Genomic DNA, 16,929 nt, shown 5'->3' with positions numbered 1-16,929 from the left:
GACAAAACACATTATTAACCATTCAGCAATACAAATAAAAGAATATCTACAGTGTACATAAAGACAAAAAGAGCCTAAAAATCAATATAAAAAGTATCAAGCAAATGGAAAAAGGGCTTAAGCATAGTGTACCACTATGACACCAATCTATATATCAAATGTTATTTTAAGACCCTTACGAAAAAATAAATCATTAGAAAATTCTGCCTAATAAAATAACCTAATATACTTGATTTTGGCTACCTATTTCATTCTGCAGTTTACAAAAAAATTTACTTACTATGCGATATGCGTTCTTGACTGCTTGTGATCCTTTCCTTTATTGATTTTGGAGGTGCTTTCTTGCTACCATGTATAGTTGTTGTGGAGAGTTCTTTCAGTTTCCAGTGGGTCCAAAAGCCTTTCGGAGGTTTTAAACCTGTTAATATAAATGTACATTAGGCCAAAGAAATTAGGATTTTGAAAATACCTTTTAACTTGGCAAAGCATTTTTATAACTATTATACATTTCATCCTTACAATAAAAAAGTTCTACTTTTCTTCCTTTTTAGCTGTGTAGAGTTAGATAAGTCATTTCACCACTCTAAACACCTGTATCCTCAGCAATAAAAATGAAAATATTAATAATATAAATTTCTGTGCTTACTTCATATGTTTATTCTGAAGATTAATTGAAATATATGTTAAAGTGTTAGTGAATGGAAAAGCATCACACAAATATTAGCTAATATTATCACTACACATTAACTATAACTATACATTAACACTCATAAATAAAGCCCATATTTTCTCAGTGGTAAGTGTTCAATAAGGATTATTTGCTAGACTGAACTATCAAATTAGAATTTTTAAGTGATTTTTAGGAACCAAAATAATGATCAATACTTAAATGATATATTCATACCTGATAACCAAAGAAAAATGTTATTCCCTAGATCTTCTTTAAATTCATCATTAAAGAGTTAACTAGATTCTGGAAATGCCTCCAGGAATGTTGCAGTGTTTTTTAGATATAGTGATCACCTATCTAGCATTAGTTAACACTGGATGAAATATACAGAAGCCTCTGTTTGATTCACTTGAGTGCTTGATAGATTGCCTATGTTTTCAAATATTGTATATTAGTAGAAAATTTGAGGTATAGAAAGGCCAACAGATTAGTGGGTTGCCACTGAAAAGATAGTTTATCACCCACAGTAAAAGGAGGGGATATGCCATGCCATGCCACAGGGGGGTCACATGAGGAAACACTGTAATCAGTCAGGAGACAGAGGAAGAGGGACAAAATGTGGGCAAGAGCCTTTATTGTATTTTCCTTGGGAAGGAATGGGCAAGGCAAGCGGCTTATGATTGGCTAATCTGAATAATTTCATCAGGCTCTAGGGGCTAGGGGTTGTCCCTAGTTGTCTGGTACCTGTTCCTGGGATGGTTAGGGCAAGTGAATAGTGGCCCTGAGTTTGAGAGCCCAATAAAGCAGGTGGTTGTATTGTGGGCTCTGGATGGGTTGGTTTGCTTTGAAAAGTATGCTGATGGGCAAGTTGTTTATTATCTCCAGAAACTGACTAACCCCAGGAAGAGCAGTCCTTTCAGGGTCACTAAGGTCTCAGATGTCAAAGTATCAGATACAGAAAATAAAAGACATGGTTAACACAGTCTAGTTTTGGACAATACTTCCATTTTTGGGATGAACCCTACTTGGTCCTGATATATAAAGAACGATAACATAGTGGTGTACTCGACAAACACTTTTAAAGCTTACTGTATACGAAACTGTGTGCTTGACACAAAGGACACAAAATTCAATTCAATCTAGTCCCTGTCTGCCATCAAGTCAGATTTAAAATTATTTAGCAGAGTGCCTCATCCATAGTAAGTACTTAATATAAGTTAGTTTCTCTGTTGCTTCTTTTCCAAACTAACCACTGGGTGGGCTGTGGCATTCCAACATTATTTACAAGTAAAACATTTGAATTGATCACTAAAAATGGACTGTTCCAAAGGATGGCATTCATATAGGGCCACAATACCCAAATGAAGTGTGTTCTTTACCTTTGGCTTTGACAAATTTAAAAAATTAAACTTTAGTTGGATCTATTCAAGTATTTCCAGGAAATTGTTACCATAAAGGGTTTAGAAGCAAATGGCATACAAAATATAGGAGGTGAACCCCCAAAATATTTTTGCAATTACTTGGTAATTTACATGTATCTTAAATTTAAATATTTTCATTAAATTTATACAGGCATATAGTTTAAAGAGTCAAATATTACAAAACTCTAACAGTTTCTCACACATCCCCAATACCATATCCTGCTTCCCCAAAACAACCACCTTTATTTGATATTTATATCCATAGCTTACCAGAAAAAGGGCTATATTGCTACTTTTTGATGTTTTAATTTTAGGAATTATCTATTGAATTATAACTAGGGAAGATGAGGATTTAGCAATCTTTCATCCCCCATCCCATCATAACCACATACAAGCTCATTTCCTTTTACCTATTATCAAAGGTGTTACATAATAATTTTCTTTTTTTTTTTTTTTTGAGACAGAGTCTCGCTTTGTTGCCCGGGCTAGAGTGAGTGCCATGGCATCATCCTAGCTCACAGCAACCTCAAACTCCTGGGCTTAAGCAATCCTACTGCCTCAGCCTCCCGAATAGCTGGAACTACAGGCATGCGCCACCATGCCCGGCTAATTTTTTCTACATATATTTTAGTTGGCCAGATAATTTCTTTCTATTTTTAGTAGAGACAGGGTCTCGCTCTTGCTCAGGCTGGTCTTGAACTCCTGAACTTGAGCGATCCACCCACTTCGGCCTCCCAGAGTGCTAGGATTACAGGCGTGAGCCACCGCGCCCGGCCACATAATAATTTTCATTTGATAAATATCAGTATTTACATTATTATTACTATGTAAAATCTTATTACAGTAGATTACAGTAGCGGAGCTATGTAATTGGTAGGTTAAAATATTTATCTTCCAAATATAGTATATACATAGTATGACTTTATTTCTGTGGCAAATCAGATTTCTACAATAATTCAATTGCTTATAATATTATTTGGCTTCTAAAGCTAGTAACTAATTAATTGTGGTATAAAAATTTTCAGAATTATTTTAAGACATAGGAATTGACATGGCATGTTTTGTAACACAAAGAGCTACCAATTTCTTTACTAGAGTAAACAAAATACTGCAATCCAAAAATTTTAGGAACCAAAATAATAATCAATACTTAAATGATATATTCATACCTGATAACCAAAGAAAAATGTTATTCCCTAGATCTTCTTTAAATTCATCATTAAAGAGTTTACTAGATTCTGGAAATGCCTCCAGGAATGTTACATAGATAGCTTGTGCCAAACAGTCAGGATATACCTACCAAAATAGAGTCATATTAGAGTAATTTTATATTTTTTGTAATATTTGTTAATTACCAAAGAAATTATTACTTAGTTTGTGAAATACATATGTCCTTTTTTTCTTATAACTTGCTTTTGGCCATTCTGTTACTTCTTTCTACCCCTAATTGGGAGACATGAACAATGGAGATTTGAAAATCAAGTCAACCTGACAGTTATTTTGGGAAAAAAATTAAATCAAATAAGGAATGAAGTTAACAATTAAGGTTTCATAATTATCCACTTATTTCATTTAATCTTGCTATTGCTATTCTCTTTTAGAAAGTGATGTATATAGGTCAATAATAAAAAGTATATTTTAAATAATTGAAGCTTCTGTGGGTGAGTTTATATAATCAGTATGGGTGCGGGGGTGGAGGGGATGGGTATATTCACACCTAATGGGTGTGGTGCTCACTGTCTGGGGGATGGGCATGCTTGTAGCTCTGACTCAAGCAGGGCAAAGGCAATATATGTAACCTAAACATTTGTATCACCATAATATTCTGAAATAAAAAATAAAACAGAAAAAGAAAAAAGAAAAATTATTAAAACCATAATCAGATACCAATAAATATATGGCACTACCAGTATCCTGTTAGCTTTCAAATCCCTAAACTACTAAATTCCTCTCAGAGAGTGACTAAACATTGAAAGATACCATATTTTTATTTAAAGAAAAATTTATATAACTATTTCGTATTCTGCACTCAGATAAGTATTTACAACCACACATTAAGCCTTGAATTGCGTAAAATTTTAGAATTAGAAGGTCCCTTAGAAGTCACTGTGGTAGACTGAATAATGGTCCAAAAGATATGCATGTTCTAATTCCTGGAACCTATAAATTTTACCTTATATGGCAAAAGGGCTTTGCAGAGGAGATTAAGTTAAAGATCTGGACATGGGGGGGTTATTTTGGATTATGTTGTGGGCTTTAACTGTAATTATAAGTGTCTTATAAGATGGAGGCTGAGGGAAATTTGACTATAGAAGAGGAGAATGCGATATGACAGCAAAAGCAGGGATTGGAGTTACGCAACCACAAGCCAAGGATACTGCAGCCACTAGAAAATAGAAGATGAAAGGTGTATATTCTCACCTGGGACCTCCTAAACACACCAGTCCTGCTGACACCTTGATTTTAGCCCTGTAAGACTCATTTTGGACTATGGCCTCCATAGTTAAGAGAATGAATTTCTATTGTTTTAAGCCACTAAATTTGTGATAATTTGTTACAGCAGCAGTAGGAAACTAGCAGTCACCTAATCCAGTAGTGTTCAAATTTTCTGGTAAGTGATGGTATTCTTTTAAGATCTCTGTGATTTTTTGATAAGTGAGGGGAAGAGGGGAAGAACTGTATAATATATTGATATATTTAATTCTATTGAATGAACCATGAATATTTTTATTACCAGAAATGATCATATATTGCATTTGTGGTACATGAAATTATACTAATGATTAAAATTAAAATGTTGAACAAGGTGAATAAGAGGAATTTCTAAACAGTTTCTGTGACTATCCCACCTTCAGAAGATTAAAGGAAAAGGAGATCAGATGTCAAACTGTTTGGAAAATTTCTGAAGGAATATCATTGTGTGACATTGGAAGAAAGGGAAGTAAAAGCCATACTAAATATGTTTAGGTTCAGATTAATTTGTAAAGAATAGTGGGATGTGAAGAAAATTTTTTTCTTTCTTTTTTTTTTTTTTTGATAATTTTTTCTTCCTTAGGTAAGATAAGCCATATGAGTAGGCAGTAACAAAACACCCACTTATTTGAATGAGTTAAAAGTAATGGAAGTTGTTCAATGAGAAATGAGGCCTACTTCTACTTAAACAGCTCTGGAGGGCATAGACCTGTAGGGAGGTGGCCTGGCTCTCTAACACAGAAGCAAGGAAAGGGAGCATTAAATGAAGACTGAGTACAGGTCAAGGAGTCTAATCACCAGTGTATACATTTTTGTTTGTCCTCAAATGAGGCTTGGAATCTTCATTAAACAACTTCTAATTTCTTCTTGGAAATAGGAACCCAGAAAAAGTTGAGTCGTGATTTGCGAGAAGTTGTAAACATAATATCTATTGAAAGACACATCCATCCCAGGGGAGAACATCTGGACCATACAAGTAGTACCAGAAACTGGAGAATGGGAGATATACAATGGTAACACCATTTCCTTCCTTGTCCACATTAAAAAGCCTCATCTTTTTCTTAAGAGCCCTGTGTTAAAGCACACTTGATTTCATCAAACCATATAGGAAGGCTAGGCACACTAAGTAAACACATATTAATATAAAAACCACAAAAAGATAGACTAGCTAAAAGAATATGGGTAGCAGAAACGCTGTTTTTATCATCTCTAGACAATTTAATTGGAAAATTCCTAATCATTAACTTTCTCCTGAAAATAAGAAAAAATAATTTCAATATTAGCAGAGAAAATCTTAGTCTATCTTTTAGAACACTGTTCCATAAGACAATAATTTAAGAATCATGGCTCCAACCAACCTCTTCATTTGATAGACAACCCAGCTATAGACCTGAGAGTTTAAGTGACTCGCTACGATCACTCAGGTAGTTAGTAGTAGATTCCAGGCAGGAAGCCAAGTCTTCTTCTTCTCAGTCTATTACTAGTTTCCCCTTATACCATTTTACATATGCGTTTGAGAGTAAGATGGGTCAAAATTAACATAAATATTTGGCAAATCCATGAATTTAGATTTGTTTTTATTTTCATTGTGCAGGATCCAACTTTTTATTTTAGGTCTGCCTTACCCATTAACATGTTTACAAACTCTAAAATACTTAGGTGTTTCTGATTTACAGATTGTCAATGCAACAAAGTATTGGAACATAGCTTGTGTTTTGAAATGCTAGATGTTAAATTTAAAAAATACTCAATGAGATTCCTACAATCTTCACATTACTCAAAAATATTAATTATTTTAATCAATCCTATTTATTAGTTTGTATAACAACAGAAAAGCAAAATAAGCATTTGATTCATAATTTTATGCATTGTACTTTACTGTAACAGGGGCTTAGTATGCAGGCATAACATAAACTTGTCAAGTCCTCTTAAACGGATCAAGATTCATTTCATTATAAAGTAAAAGAAAAATGATAAATAATTTTATAGGTAAATAGAAAAAAGATAACAATATACCTAGAATAATTCAAGAATTTTCAAATTATTTATATGCAAACAAAATACCTATACCACCAAGAAGATTCTGTAAGACTTTGAAGCAAGGGAATACAATATTTGGGAGAGGGTGTGGTAAGAACATAACTTTTAAAATATTACCATTATTTACTCTACACCAGACAATTTTGCTGTCAAAAGTGATAAAATATATTCTCATATATGTTTAAATAAAATAGCTGTTTTTTCCTATTTCATTCACTCTAAATATAATTAGCATAACTATTAATTTCTGTTTACCTGAAAGAATGCATCCTTTCGACTTAGAGGTATGCTCATGAAAAGTATCACATAACTTTCTGAAATTCTATCAAATAAGCAATCTTGATTTTCTCTGTCAGGCTTAAAAATTAAAACATGTATGAAATTAAAGTCAATATTACAATTTAAAATTGGGATTTGTTTGCATAATGTCAGTAATTTTACCTATTTGTATGAGCAAATCAATTTGTATAGTAAAATGAGCATGGGTTTTAGCATAATGCAGATCTGGATTTTAATACTGGCTCTGTTATTCATTAGCTATATTACCCTGGGCAAGTTGATTAAGTCCTAGTTTTCTCATCTGCCAAATATAGGTAATATATATAAACCTTGAAGAGGTATAGTAAAATTAAATAAGGACAGAGATCATATTTTGTGTAACTTTGTATTTCAAGCCCTCAGCACTGTGGCTGGGACACAGAAAGCATGCAAACATCTGATGAATTAATGAAGATTCTTGCATAGTAGTTGTTAAACAGAAGGCAATCAATGTCTTAGTTACATTCTACTCTTTCATTATCAGTAACTCAGTGTGAAATTAAAGCAATTTCTGAAAAGAGACAGCCATACTCAAAACTAGTAAAATTATGACATGACAGTTAACCTAGAAACAAAGTAACTACGCTGTAAGAAGAAAGAAATCTATATATAATAATAATGTCAATATTAAAGTCCTAAGGTAATACCCTGAATTCTGGCTCTATTAAACAATGAAGAGATGAATTAGAATCTAAATTCATGAATTAAGCAATAAAGATAAACTAGAGTTCAAATTCATTTATTATATTAGCTATAAAAGCACAAGTTAGCATTAATAATTTTTGGTAATAAAAAACAAAAATTATCAAATTTAGTGGTAGTTTTCTATAAAATTAGCAAACCAAATGAACAGGAATTTAAGATACATAGAATCTTAGATCTCAAATGAAGTTAGTTATCACCTAGCTTAAGTCCCTCTACTTCAGTGACTGCACTAATGCTCAGAAAAGTTAAGAGAATTATTTAAGGTTATCCAGATAAGTAATCAAGAGACAGACTAGAATCCAGGTCTCTAACTCCCAATATAATGCTCATACATGTTTAGTAAGTTTATGGAAGAAGATTATAGTAAAAATAATAATGTTAATAGAAATTCTTGATTCACTTATGTAACAGGTTATTATTCTAAGATATAGGGACATGCAACAATTAAATGAGATCATATATATTTAATTTATTCAAGAAAGTTAGCATGTTTCAACTATACAATCTACACTCAACATATATAAAGAAAAGAAATTTACACAAGACAGAAAGTTCTCCAATTTATAAATCTAACTTTTTTAGATTCCACATAAAAGTGAGATCATGTGATATTTGTTTTTATGTGCCTGGCTTATTTTATGTAATATAATGTCCTCTAGGTCCATCCTCATCCATGTTGTCACAAGTGACAGGATTTCCTTCTTTTTTAAAGCCAAATAATATTCCATTATGTATTTACACCGCATTTACATTCACCTGTTGATGGACACTTATGTTGATTCTCTTTCTTAGCTATTGTGAATATCACTGCAATGAACACTGGAGTTGAGATATCTATTTGATATACTGATTTCAATTCCTTTGGATATATGCCCAGAAATGGGATTACTGGATCATATGGTAATTCTATTTTTAGTTTTTTGAGTAACTTACATAATATTTTCCAAAATTACTGTACTAATTGACTCTGTCCATTTTTTAATTGAGTTGTTTTTTTGCTATTGAATTGCTTGAGTTCCTTATATATTTTAGATATTAATCCCTTATCAGATGTGTGATTTCAAAGTATTTTCTCCTACTCTATAAGTTGTCTCTTCACTCTGTTGTTTCCTTTGCTATGCAGAACCTTTTTAGTTTGATGCAATTCTATTTATTAATTTTTGCTTTTGTTGCCTATGCTTTTGGCTTCATATGCAAAACATCATTTCCTAGAACACTAATGTCATGGAGTTTTTCCCCTATGTTTTCTTCTAGTAGTTGTACAGTTTCAGGTCTTACATTTAATTACTTAATTAATTTTGAGTTGATTTTTGTATATGATATAAAGTAAGGGTCTAATTTAGTTCTTCTGCATATGGATATCCAGTGGGTCTAATACCATTTGTTGAAGAGATTGTCCTTTCTCCATTATGTGTTCTTGGCAACTTGTTGAAAATCAATTGACCATAAACATATGGATTTATTTCTGGGCTCATTATTCTGTTCCATTGGCCTATGTGTCTATTTTTATGACAGAGCCATGCTATTTTGGTTACTATAACTTTGCAGTATCTTTTGAAGTCAAGTAGTATGATAACTTCACTTTTGTTCTTTTTGCTCAAGATTGCTATGACTCTTCAATGCTTTTTGTAGAGCTTTATGTTCTAATTATATAGATGTCTTACCTCCTTGGTTAAATTTATACCTAACTATTTTATTTTTTGTTGCTGTTGCTATTGTAAATGGGATTGTTTTCTTGATTTTTTTTGGGTAGTTCATTGTTAATGTATAAAAATGCCACTGATTTTTGTATGTTAATTTTGTATATTTGGGGATTTTTCAGATATGTATTATTAATTTATGATAAAATTCCAGTTTAATCTTAAAAATACTTTGTACTTGAATTCTTATAAATTTATTAGGATGTTTTCCTAGGTCAGAATATAGTTTATCTTAATAAATGTTTAATGGGCACTTGAGAAAAATGCTATTGTTATGTAGTGCTATGGTTTGAATGTGTTCCCCAAAGTTCATATATTGGAAACTTGATCTCCAATGTAGTAGTGTTGGGAGGTAGGGCCTAATGGGAAGTGTTTGGGTCTTGGGGGCACTGGCCTCATGAATGGATTAATGCCATTATCATGGGAGTTTATTTGATACTGTGGAAGTGGATTTGCCCCCTCTTGCTCATTTTTCTTTCTCTCTTTCACTCTCTTTCTCTCTCTTGCCTTCTGTCTTTCACCATGGGATGATGCAGAAAGAAGGCCCTGGCCAGATGCTGGCCACTCTACCTCAGACTTCCCAGCCTCCAGAACCATGGGGTAATAAATTTGTGTTCATTATAAATTACTCTTATATGGCATTCTGTTATAGAAGCACAAAACAAACTAAGACAGGAGAGATGTTTAATATCTGTCAATTAGGTCAAGTTGTTTGACAGTGTTGCTCAAGTCTTCCATATCATTCTGTATCATTACTATGTTAATGTATGTTAAGGTATTACTAATTTTCTGTATATTCTACTAATTATTGAGAGTGAGGTGTTGAAATCTCTGTACCTACAGATTTGTTGATTTCTCTTTGAGGTGTTAAAAGTTTTTATTAAATGCATTTTGAAATATTTTTGTTAGGTGCATAAATATTTAGCATTATTATGTCATCTTGATAAATTGACCATTTTATCATTATATAATTACTTTCTTTATTCCTGGTAACATTCTTTGCATGGAAATATACTCTATATGTTGGATTCAAAAAAATTGTGACTTTGTTGGTTAAATGGTTTTCTTTTGTTGTTGTATGGGTGAAAATGATGCACTTTTCAGCTTTTTGCATCTTTTTAGAAGCCAAGGTCCCAAGGGCAGTTTTTAAAAGCATTAGGATGTTACAAATCATCACTGAAATTCTTCTGGTCAACAACTGTTTTTGCTTATTTCCATTCTCTTTTTGCTTCCCAGATATTCCCTCTTTATCTGTTTAATCTTAATCATAATTTTCACTTTTTTTGAATCAAATAAACACCCTGTTTTTGTCTGATCTGTAGACTGTTTTCCAAGTGGAACTCCCTTCGATGCCACTGATTTGCAGTGGGTTTTCTGCACATTATGTTTACCAGCACATTATAAGATTGAGTAAAACTACAATTTGATTATAATTATTTACTACAATGTTTGATTTCACTAATCTTTTTTCTGATTAATGAAGATTTAGGATCTTTGAAATCCATATTAAAGTCTTAACTCCTCTGAAAGAATTCTAGACTTCAAAAAGGATTTCTAACGTGTGGAATGTTCAAAAACTAATCTCTGTGAAAGGATCGCCAAAAACATTTTTGTACCAGTGTTACCTCTACTGAAAAATTAATTACACTACAAATCAACATTAAAAACAAGAACTTTAAAAAATATCATACCCTAAATTTATGGAGAAACCACCACCAAAAGGAGTCATGCAAAAGAGCAATAGATGCTTCTGAGAGAAAATGAGTCTTCCAGATTTTAAAAATTCTTTCCTATGGAAAAAAGACATATTAGATCAAATTAAAATATATTACAAACTATGCTAATGTAAATAGGCTTTATAAAGAGTATGCATTCAATGGTTATAGATCAAATACTGTCCAACAGAAATTTAACATGAGCCACAATTTATTAATATTAAATTTTCTAGTCCACATTAAAAAAGTAAAAAGCAAAATTAACTTTAATGAAATATTTCATTTAACCAAATATATTTATATAAAATATTATCTCAATATATAATTTATATAAATATTATAAATGAAATATTTTACTTTTCTGGTACTAGGTCTTTGAAATATTGTATATATTTTATACTTATAGAATATTCCAATTTGAACACTAAATTGTCATCAGAAATACTATCTCAATATTTAGACTTCATAAAAACCATAGTTGTAATTTTTTTCCAAACATAATTGAAAGTTGTTTAATAAATGAATAAAACGTTAGTTTTTAGATTTGTATATAAATTAATTAAAGGAAATAAAATAAAAAAATTCAGCTCCTCTGGCATATTAGCCACATTTTGCATGCTCAATTAACCATATTTGTCTACTATCTATTGAAACAACAGTGTAGGATAGACCAAGAATACCAAAAATGTAAGATACATGCCATAATTTCTCCCCTTTTCCACTGAAGACAAATATCAACAATCAAAAAATCACAGAATTCTATTTCATTAAGCCCCCATCATGAGCCTGTGTAAACATAGTATACTCCCTAACCAGAAAATTGATCAAAATCATTACAGAAGGTTAAATCTATTTACTGTGGCCACTAGAAACTAAATTTTGGTTTAAATATGCAGATTCAACAGACAATTTTATCTTCTTATTCACAGTATTTTTAAATGCCAGTTTCAGGAGAATTCAAGATTTTTTAAAACTAAATCCAGAAGTATGAATGCCTGTTCCTCAAGTAAAAGTTTTTTTTTTCTTTTCCATTGCCTTTTTCCACATGTTCTGAAAGTACAAGTCTAAAAACAGGACATCATACAAACTTTTATGCAAGAATATTCTTTATCAAGTATTCTGTGGGACCACTTCTTTCTCATGAGCTACTTCATATGGAGTACATTCGTAACAGCTTCTAGATTTTAGTACTTTTTAATCACAAAGAACATATGTAAAGTGCATAAACATAAAAAGTAGAAAATTGAATTACAGGAGATAAAACAATCAGTTTTACCAGGTAACCCACCCTACCCTCATCCTATCTTATCCTAATGGCAGTCACTGGCCATTGAGGTAGTTACCTTCCTACACTTGCAGGTTTTCATCCTTTGGTTACCCTGTAGAGTTGCTGTGGTCCCCAACCTCTGGACCATGGACCAAACTGGTCCGTGGCCTGTTATGAACCAGACTGCACAGCAGGAGGGGTGTGGCCGGCAAGAGAGCAAGCAAAGCTTCATCTGTACTCACAGCCACTCCCCATCACTGGCATCACCACATAAGCTCCATCTCCTGTCAGATCAGTGGCTGGCATTAGATTCTCACAGGAGTGTGAACCCTACTGTAAATTGCACATGCGAAAGATCTAGGTTGTGTGCTCCTTATAGTAATCAAATGCCTGATGATCTGAGATGGAGCTGAGGCAGTAATGCCAGCACTGGGAAATGGCTGCAAATACAGATTATCATTAGCAGAGAGGTTTGACTGCACAATAAATGTGATGTGCTTGAATCATCCCAAACCATCTCTGGAAAAATTGTCTCCCACGAAACTTGTCCCTAGTGCCAAAAAGGTTGGGGACTGCTGCTGGAGGTGATACTGCTCCAAGTTCCCCAGCACACTTGAAGGCTCAAAAGGAACTCCCAACAGGGTTGTAGAGAAGGGGTCTCACAAGTTATCTCAGGGTCAAAATAAGCAAGTTGAAATATCCTGAGCTGACAGAGCAGGAGCAGAGAGGGAAAAACACCTGCTGCAGTCACATGCCAAGCCAGTGCACACTAGCAATTTCAGACTCCTGAGGCAGTAACAGCGTCTAATACATTCTCTTCTGGTATTAATAATTAGGGTGTTGGACATCACTGGTCTTTCCTGTCAAATGTAATGCCCAAAGTATCAAATCTTGCTTAATACCTAATTTTTCATAGCTCATTTAATGATTCATAAATTTAATGATTCATTAAATCATACATACTCTCAAAGTTTATTATACAATAAAAATAAAATATTTACATACCTCAAAGTTATGAGCTTTTAAAATAAAAAGATAAATCCGTTCAGCATCCAAATGTCTGGGTAGTTGAGTAAGCTCATTTGATTTGAATCCTGTGAAGCTGCAACCCTAGACAGAGGGAAATATAACAGAATGGTAATTATTTCACTCATCTCAGAACAGTTGTCTCATATGACTACAAAAGACAGATAGATATTTAACTATCACTCACTAACATATTTATTTTACTTCTTTTTACTAAATTAAGTAAAAAATATATATCCTACCTATGAAAAATTTTCATTATAAGAGCACTGACACATATATATGTGAAATCCAAAACAAAATCATATGAATTTTGACATAAACTCAAATGATGAATACTTTTAGCTAGACTACACATAAAGAAAGCTTCCATACCTGTTCCCAACTCTCTCCTCTGATGCCCTTATCTATATTTACAGATATATTTATAGCATCATAAACATTCTTTTAGCCCCACATAATACTTTTGATATATAATCTGGCAGAAAAGAAAATTTAAATACCTCTATATTCTTCTCTGTCTCCATTTCATCTGAAAGCTGGAAAACATTTAAAATAAAATCTTTAAAACACTAAATTGAAGGATTTTTACATTTTGTAAATTTGTTCAGTTAACTAGTATTTATGCACAGATATAGATATATGTATATACCTCCTTGTGAGGCCTAAAATGCCACTGCTGTGTTAGATACTGTAAATACAAAGATGGTCCTTGCCCTCAAGCTAGTCATGGTTCAAGAAAGAATCATATACATATATAAACAAAACACAAAGAGATAAGAGCTACAATAAAAACATAAACAAACTACTTATTGCAGTTTGAGTTCCCTGGGAAATAGACTCTGGAGAGGAGTTTAGTGTTTAGAATGGTTATTGGGAGTGCTTTTGAGATCAATCCTTTGGAAGGCAAGGGGAGAGGCAGGATTGGGCAGAAGGAGAAGTCAGCTATGATGGAGGCCCAACAACCACAATGGACCCCACAAAAAATTCTAGAGTTGAAAGAGTCCGTCAGAGTTTACCTACATTGGACAGAAATGTCCAGCCCTTTCTTCATCCAACTTGATCAGTCGCTGGATGTGGGTGGTTCCTGGACAGATGTGTATTTGGAAGAGAAAGTTCTCTACAGGTGAGGCAACCCATGAAGATGCTGACAGCTGAAGTGTACCCCCTAACCACACTCTTAAAGGCAGGTCCCTCTTTGAATGGGAATCTGTGTGGCACATTTCTATGCCCACCACATTGCTTTACAAAGATACATTAGTTTTTGATCAACTGGTCATGTGGAGATGTATATATATCAGGTTTAATGATTTCTGCATTCCCATATATTCCAGAAATAAGCTTACAGGTTACACACACACAGTGACACATATACACACATGTTATACATACACACATTACACACATACACACACACCCATATACATATATATACATATATATATATATATGTTATAGAGGAGATAATATGTGAAAAAAATTTGAAAGAATTATAGGTTGCTACCAGAAAGAGCATCTCATTATTGGCATTTTTAAAAGTATACACAGGAATAAGAAAGAAATATTATTTAGGGAAAATGAGTTCAAATATAATCATATTAGAAAGAAGCCTACATGCTTGAGAACTACCAATACAACCAGTCAATAAATATAGGGTCAGAAATGGAACTATATTAAACTAAAAAGCAAGCTGGGCATGGTAGCTCATGCCTGTAATCCCAGTTACTCAGGAGGCTGAGGTGGGAAGATCACCTGCGCCCAGGAGTTTGAGACTGCAGTGAACTATGATTGTGCCACTGCACTCCAGCTTGTGTGACAGAGTGAGACCTCCATCTCTAAAAATAATGAAAATAAAGATATAAAAAATAAAAAGCTTCTTCACAACAAAGGAATCAGTAGAGTGAAGAGACAACCTGTTGAATGGGACAAATATTTGCCAAGCATTTATTTGACAAGGGACTAATAGCCAAAATATATGAGGAACTCAAACAACAGCAAAAAAAAAAAAAAAAAGAAAGAAAGAAAGAAAAAAGAAAAGAAAAAGAAAGTGGGCAAAGGACATGAATAGACATCATTTCTCAAAAGAAGATATACAAATGGCCAACAGGTATAAGAACAAAATTCTCAAAATCACTAATTATCAGGGAAATGCAAATCAAAACCAAAATGAGATATCACCTTATACCAGTAAAATGGTTATTACTAAAAAGACCAAAAAAAAAAAAAAATAACAAATGCTGGTGAGGATGCTGAGAAAAGGGAACCCTTAAACATCGTTGGTTGGAATGTAAATTAGTACATCCATCTGGAAAACAGTATGGAGGTTTCTCAAAAATCTAAAAAGACAATGACCATATGATCCAGCAATCTCACTATTGGGTATCTCTCTAAAGGAAAGGAAATCAGTATATAAAAGGGATGACTGCACCCCTGTGTTTATTGAAGCACTAATCACAATAGCCAAGATATGAAATCAACTGAAGTATCCATCGACAGATGAATGGATAAAGAAAATGTTGTATATATACACAATGGATTACTACTAAACCATAAAAAAGAAAAAAAATCCTGTCATTTGAAGCAACATAGATGAAACTAGAGGTCATTATATTAAGGGAAATAAGCCAGGCACATAAAGACAAATATATGTTCTTACTCATTATGTGAGAGTTAAAAAATGATCTAATGGAGGTAGAGAGTAGAACGATGGTTATCAGAGGATAGGGAGGATCTGGGAGGGTATGAAGAGAGTTACTGGGTACAAACATACAGTTAGACAGAAGGAATAAGTTCTAGTGTTTGAATACACAGTAGGATGACTATGGTTAACAACAATTTATTGTGTATTTCAAAAGAGCTAGAAGAGTATATTTGAAATGTTCCCAAAACAAAGATATGATAAATGTTTGAGGTGATGGATACCCTAAATATCCTAATTTGATCATTACACATTGTATGAATGTATCAAAATATCATATGTACCCCCAAAATATATATAATTATCAATAAAAATGATAGAGTCAAATTTAGAAAAATGTTCATATTAATCTCAAAGTACTGGCTTTATTCTACAGGAAGAAAACAAACACTCAAAGTTTTTTAGATGCAGAGTAATAGTAACAAAAAACATAGTTCTTGATCATACAATCTGGAAAAGATACCACAAAAATATAAATATCACATGTTAAAATTCTGATAAATAAATCCAACACAACTTTTATATTTAATAAGAATAATTATTAAAGCTTTTGTTAGTATTATTCACCAGTGCTCCCATGTTCTCCCAACCTACAATAGATTATTGATATTTTAGCATTTACTTCAAGATTATATTTTAAAATTAAAATGTGTAGCTTATATACAATAAAATAAAAGTTTAGATCATCTTTCACAATGATCTCTAGTTCTATTCTGTGTCCCCTTCTTTGAGATAGTCACTATAATTTTAATGGTTGGTATCCTTTTCATTCCATTAAAAGTACTTTTACATACACACATACACACATATATACACATGAAAAATAAACTTTGTGTTTTAAAATTCAAGCAAATGATATTATTGTACCAATTATTTGGTAACTTGCTTTTTTCAGTT

At 32.6% G+C, this 16,929-nt stretch overlaps 1 protein-coding gene across 1 annotated transcript in view; it reads right to left on the bottom strand.

Moving 5' to 3' along the window:
- The window catches only part of FAM227B (family with sequence similarity 227 member B), a 182,676-nt gene that overhangs the window by 141,653 nt on the left and 24,094 nt on the right, over positions 1-16,929 (bottom strand). The window contains exons 6-11 of the mRNA XM_069460147.1: positions 13,838-13,873; positions 13,314-13,418; positions 11,018-11,116; positions 6,859-6,960; positions 3,261-3,387; positions 281-418 (exon numbers count right to left, since the gene is read on the bottom strand). Coding sequence (XP_069316248.1) covers positions 281-418; positions 3,261-3,387; positions 6,859-6,960; positions 11,018-11,116; positions 13,314-13,418; positions 13,838-13,873 — 607 coding nt within the window. The remainder of the gene's footprint in view (positions 1-280; positions 419-3,260; positions 3,388-6,858; positions 6,961-11,017; positions 11,117-13,313; positions 13,419-13,837; positions 13,874-16,929) is intronic.

This window comes from Eulemur rufifrons, chromosome 2, assembly GCF_041146395.1.
Source record: "Eulemur rufifrons isolate Redbay chromosome 2, OSU_ERuf_1, whole genome shotgun sequence".
In the NCBI taxonomy this organism is placed as follows: domain Eukaryota; kingdom Metazoa; phylum Chordata; class Mammalia; order Primates; family Lemuridae; genus Eulemur; species Eulemur rufifrons.
Note: the sequence above shows the minus strand (reverse complement) of the source record. Positions and strands in the feature narration are given on the sequence as shown.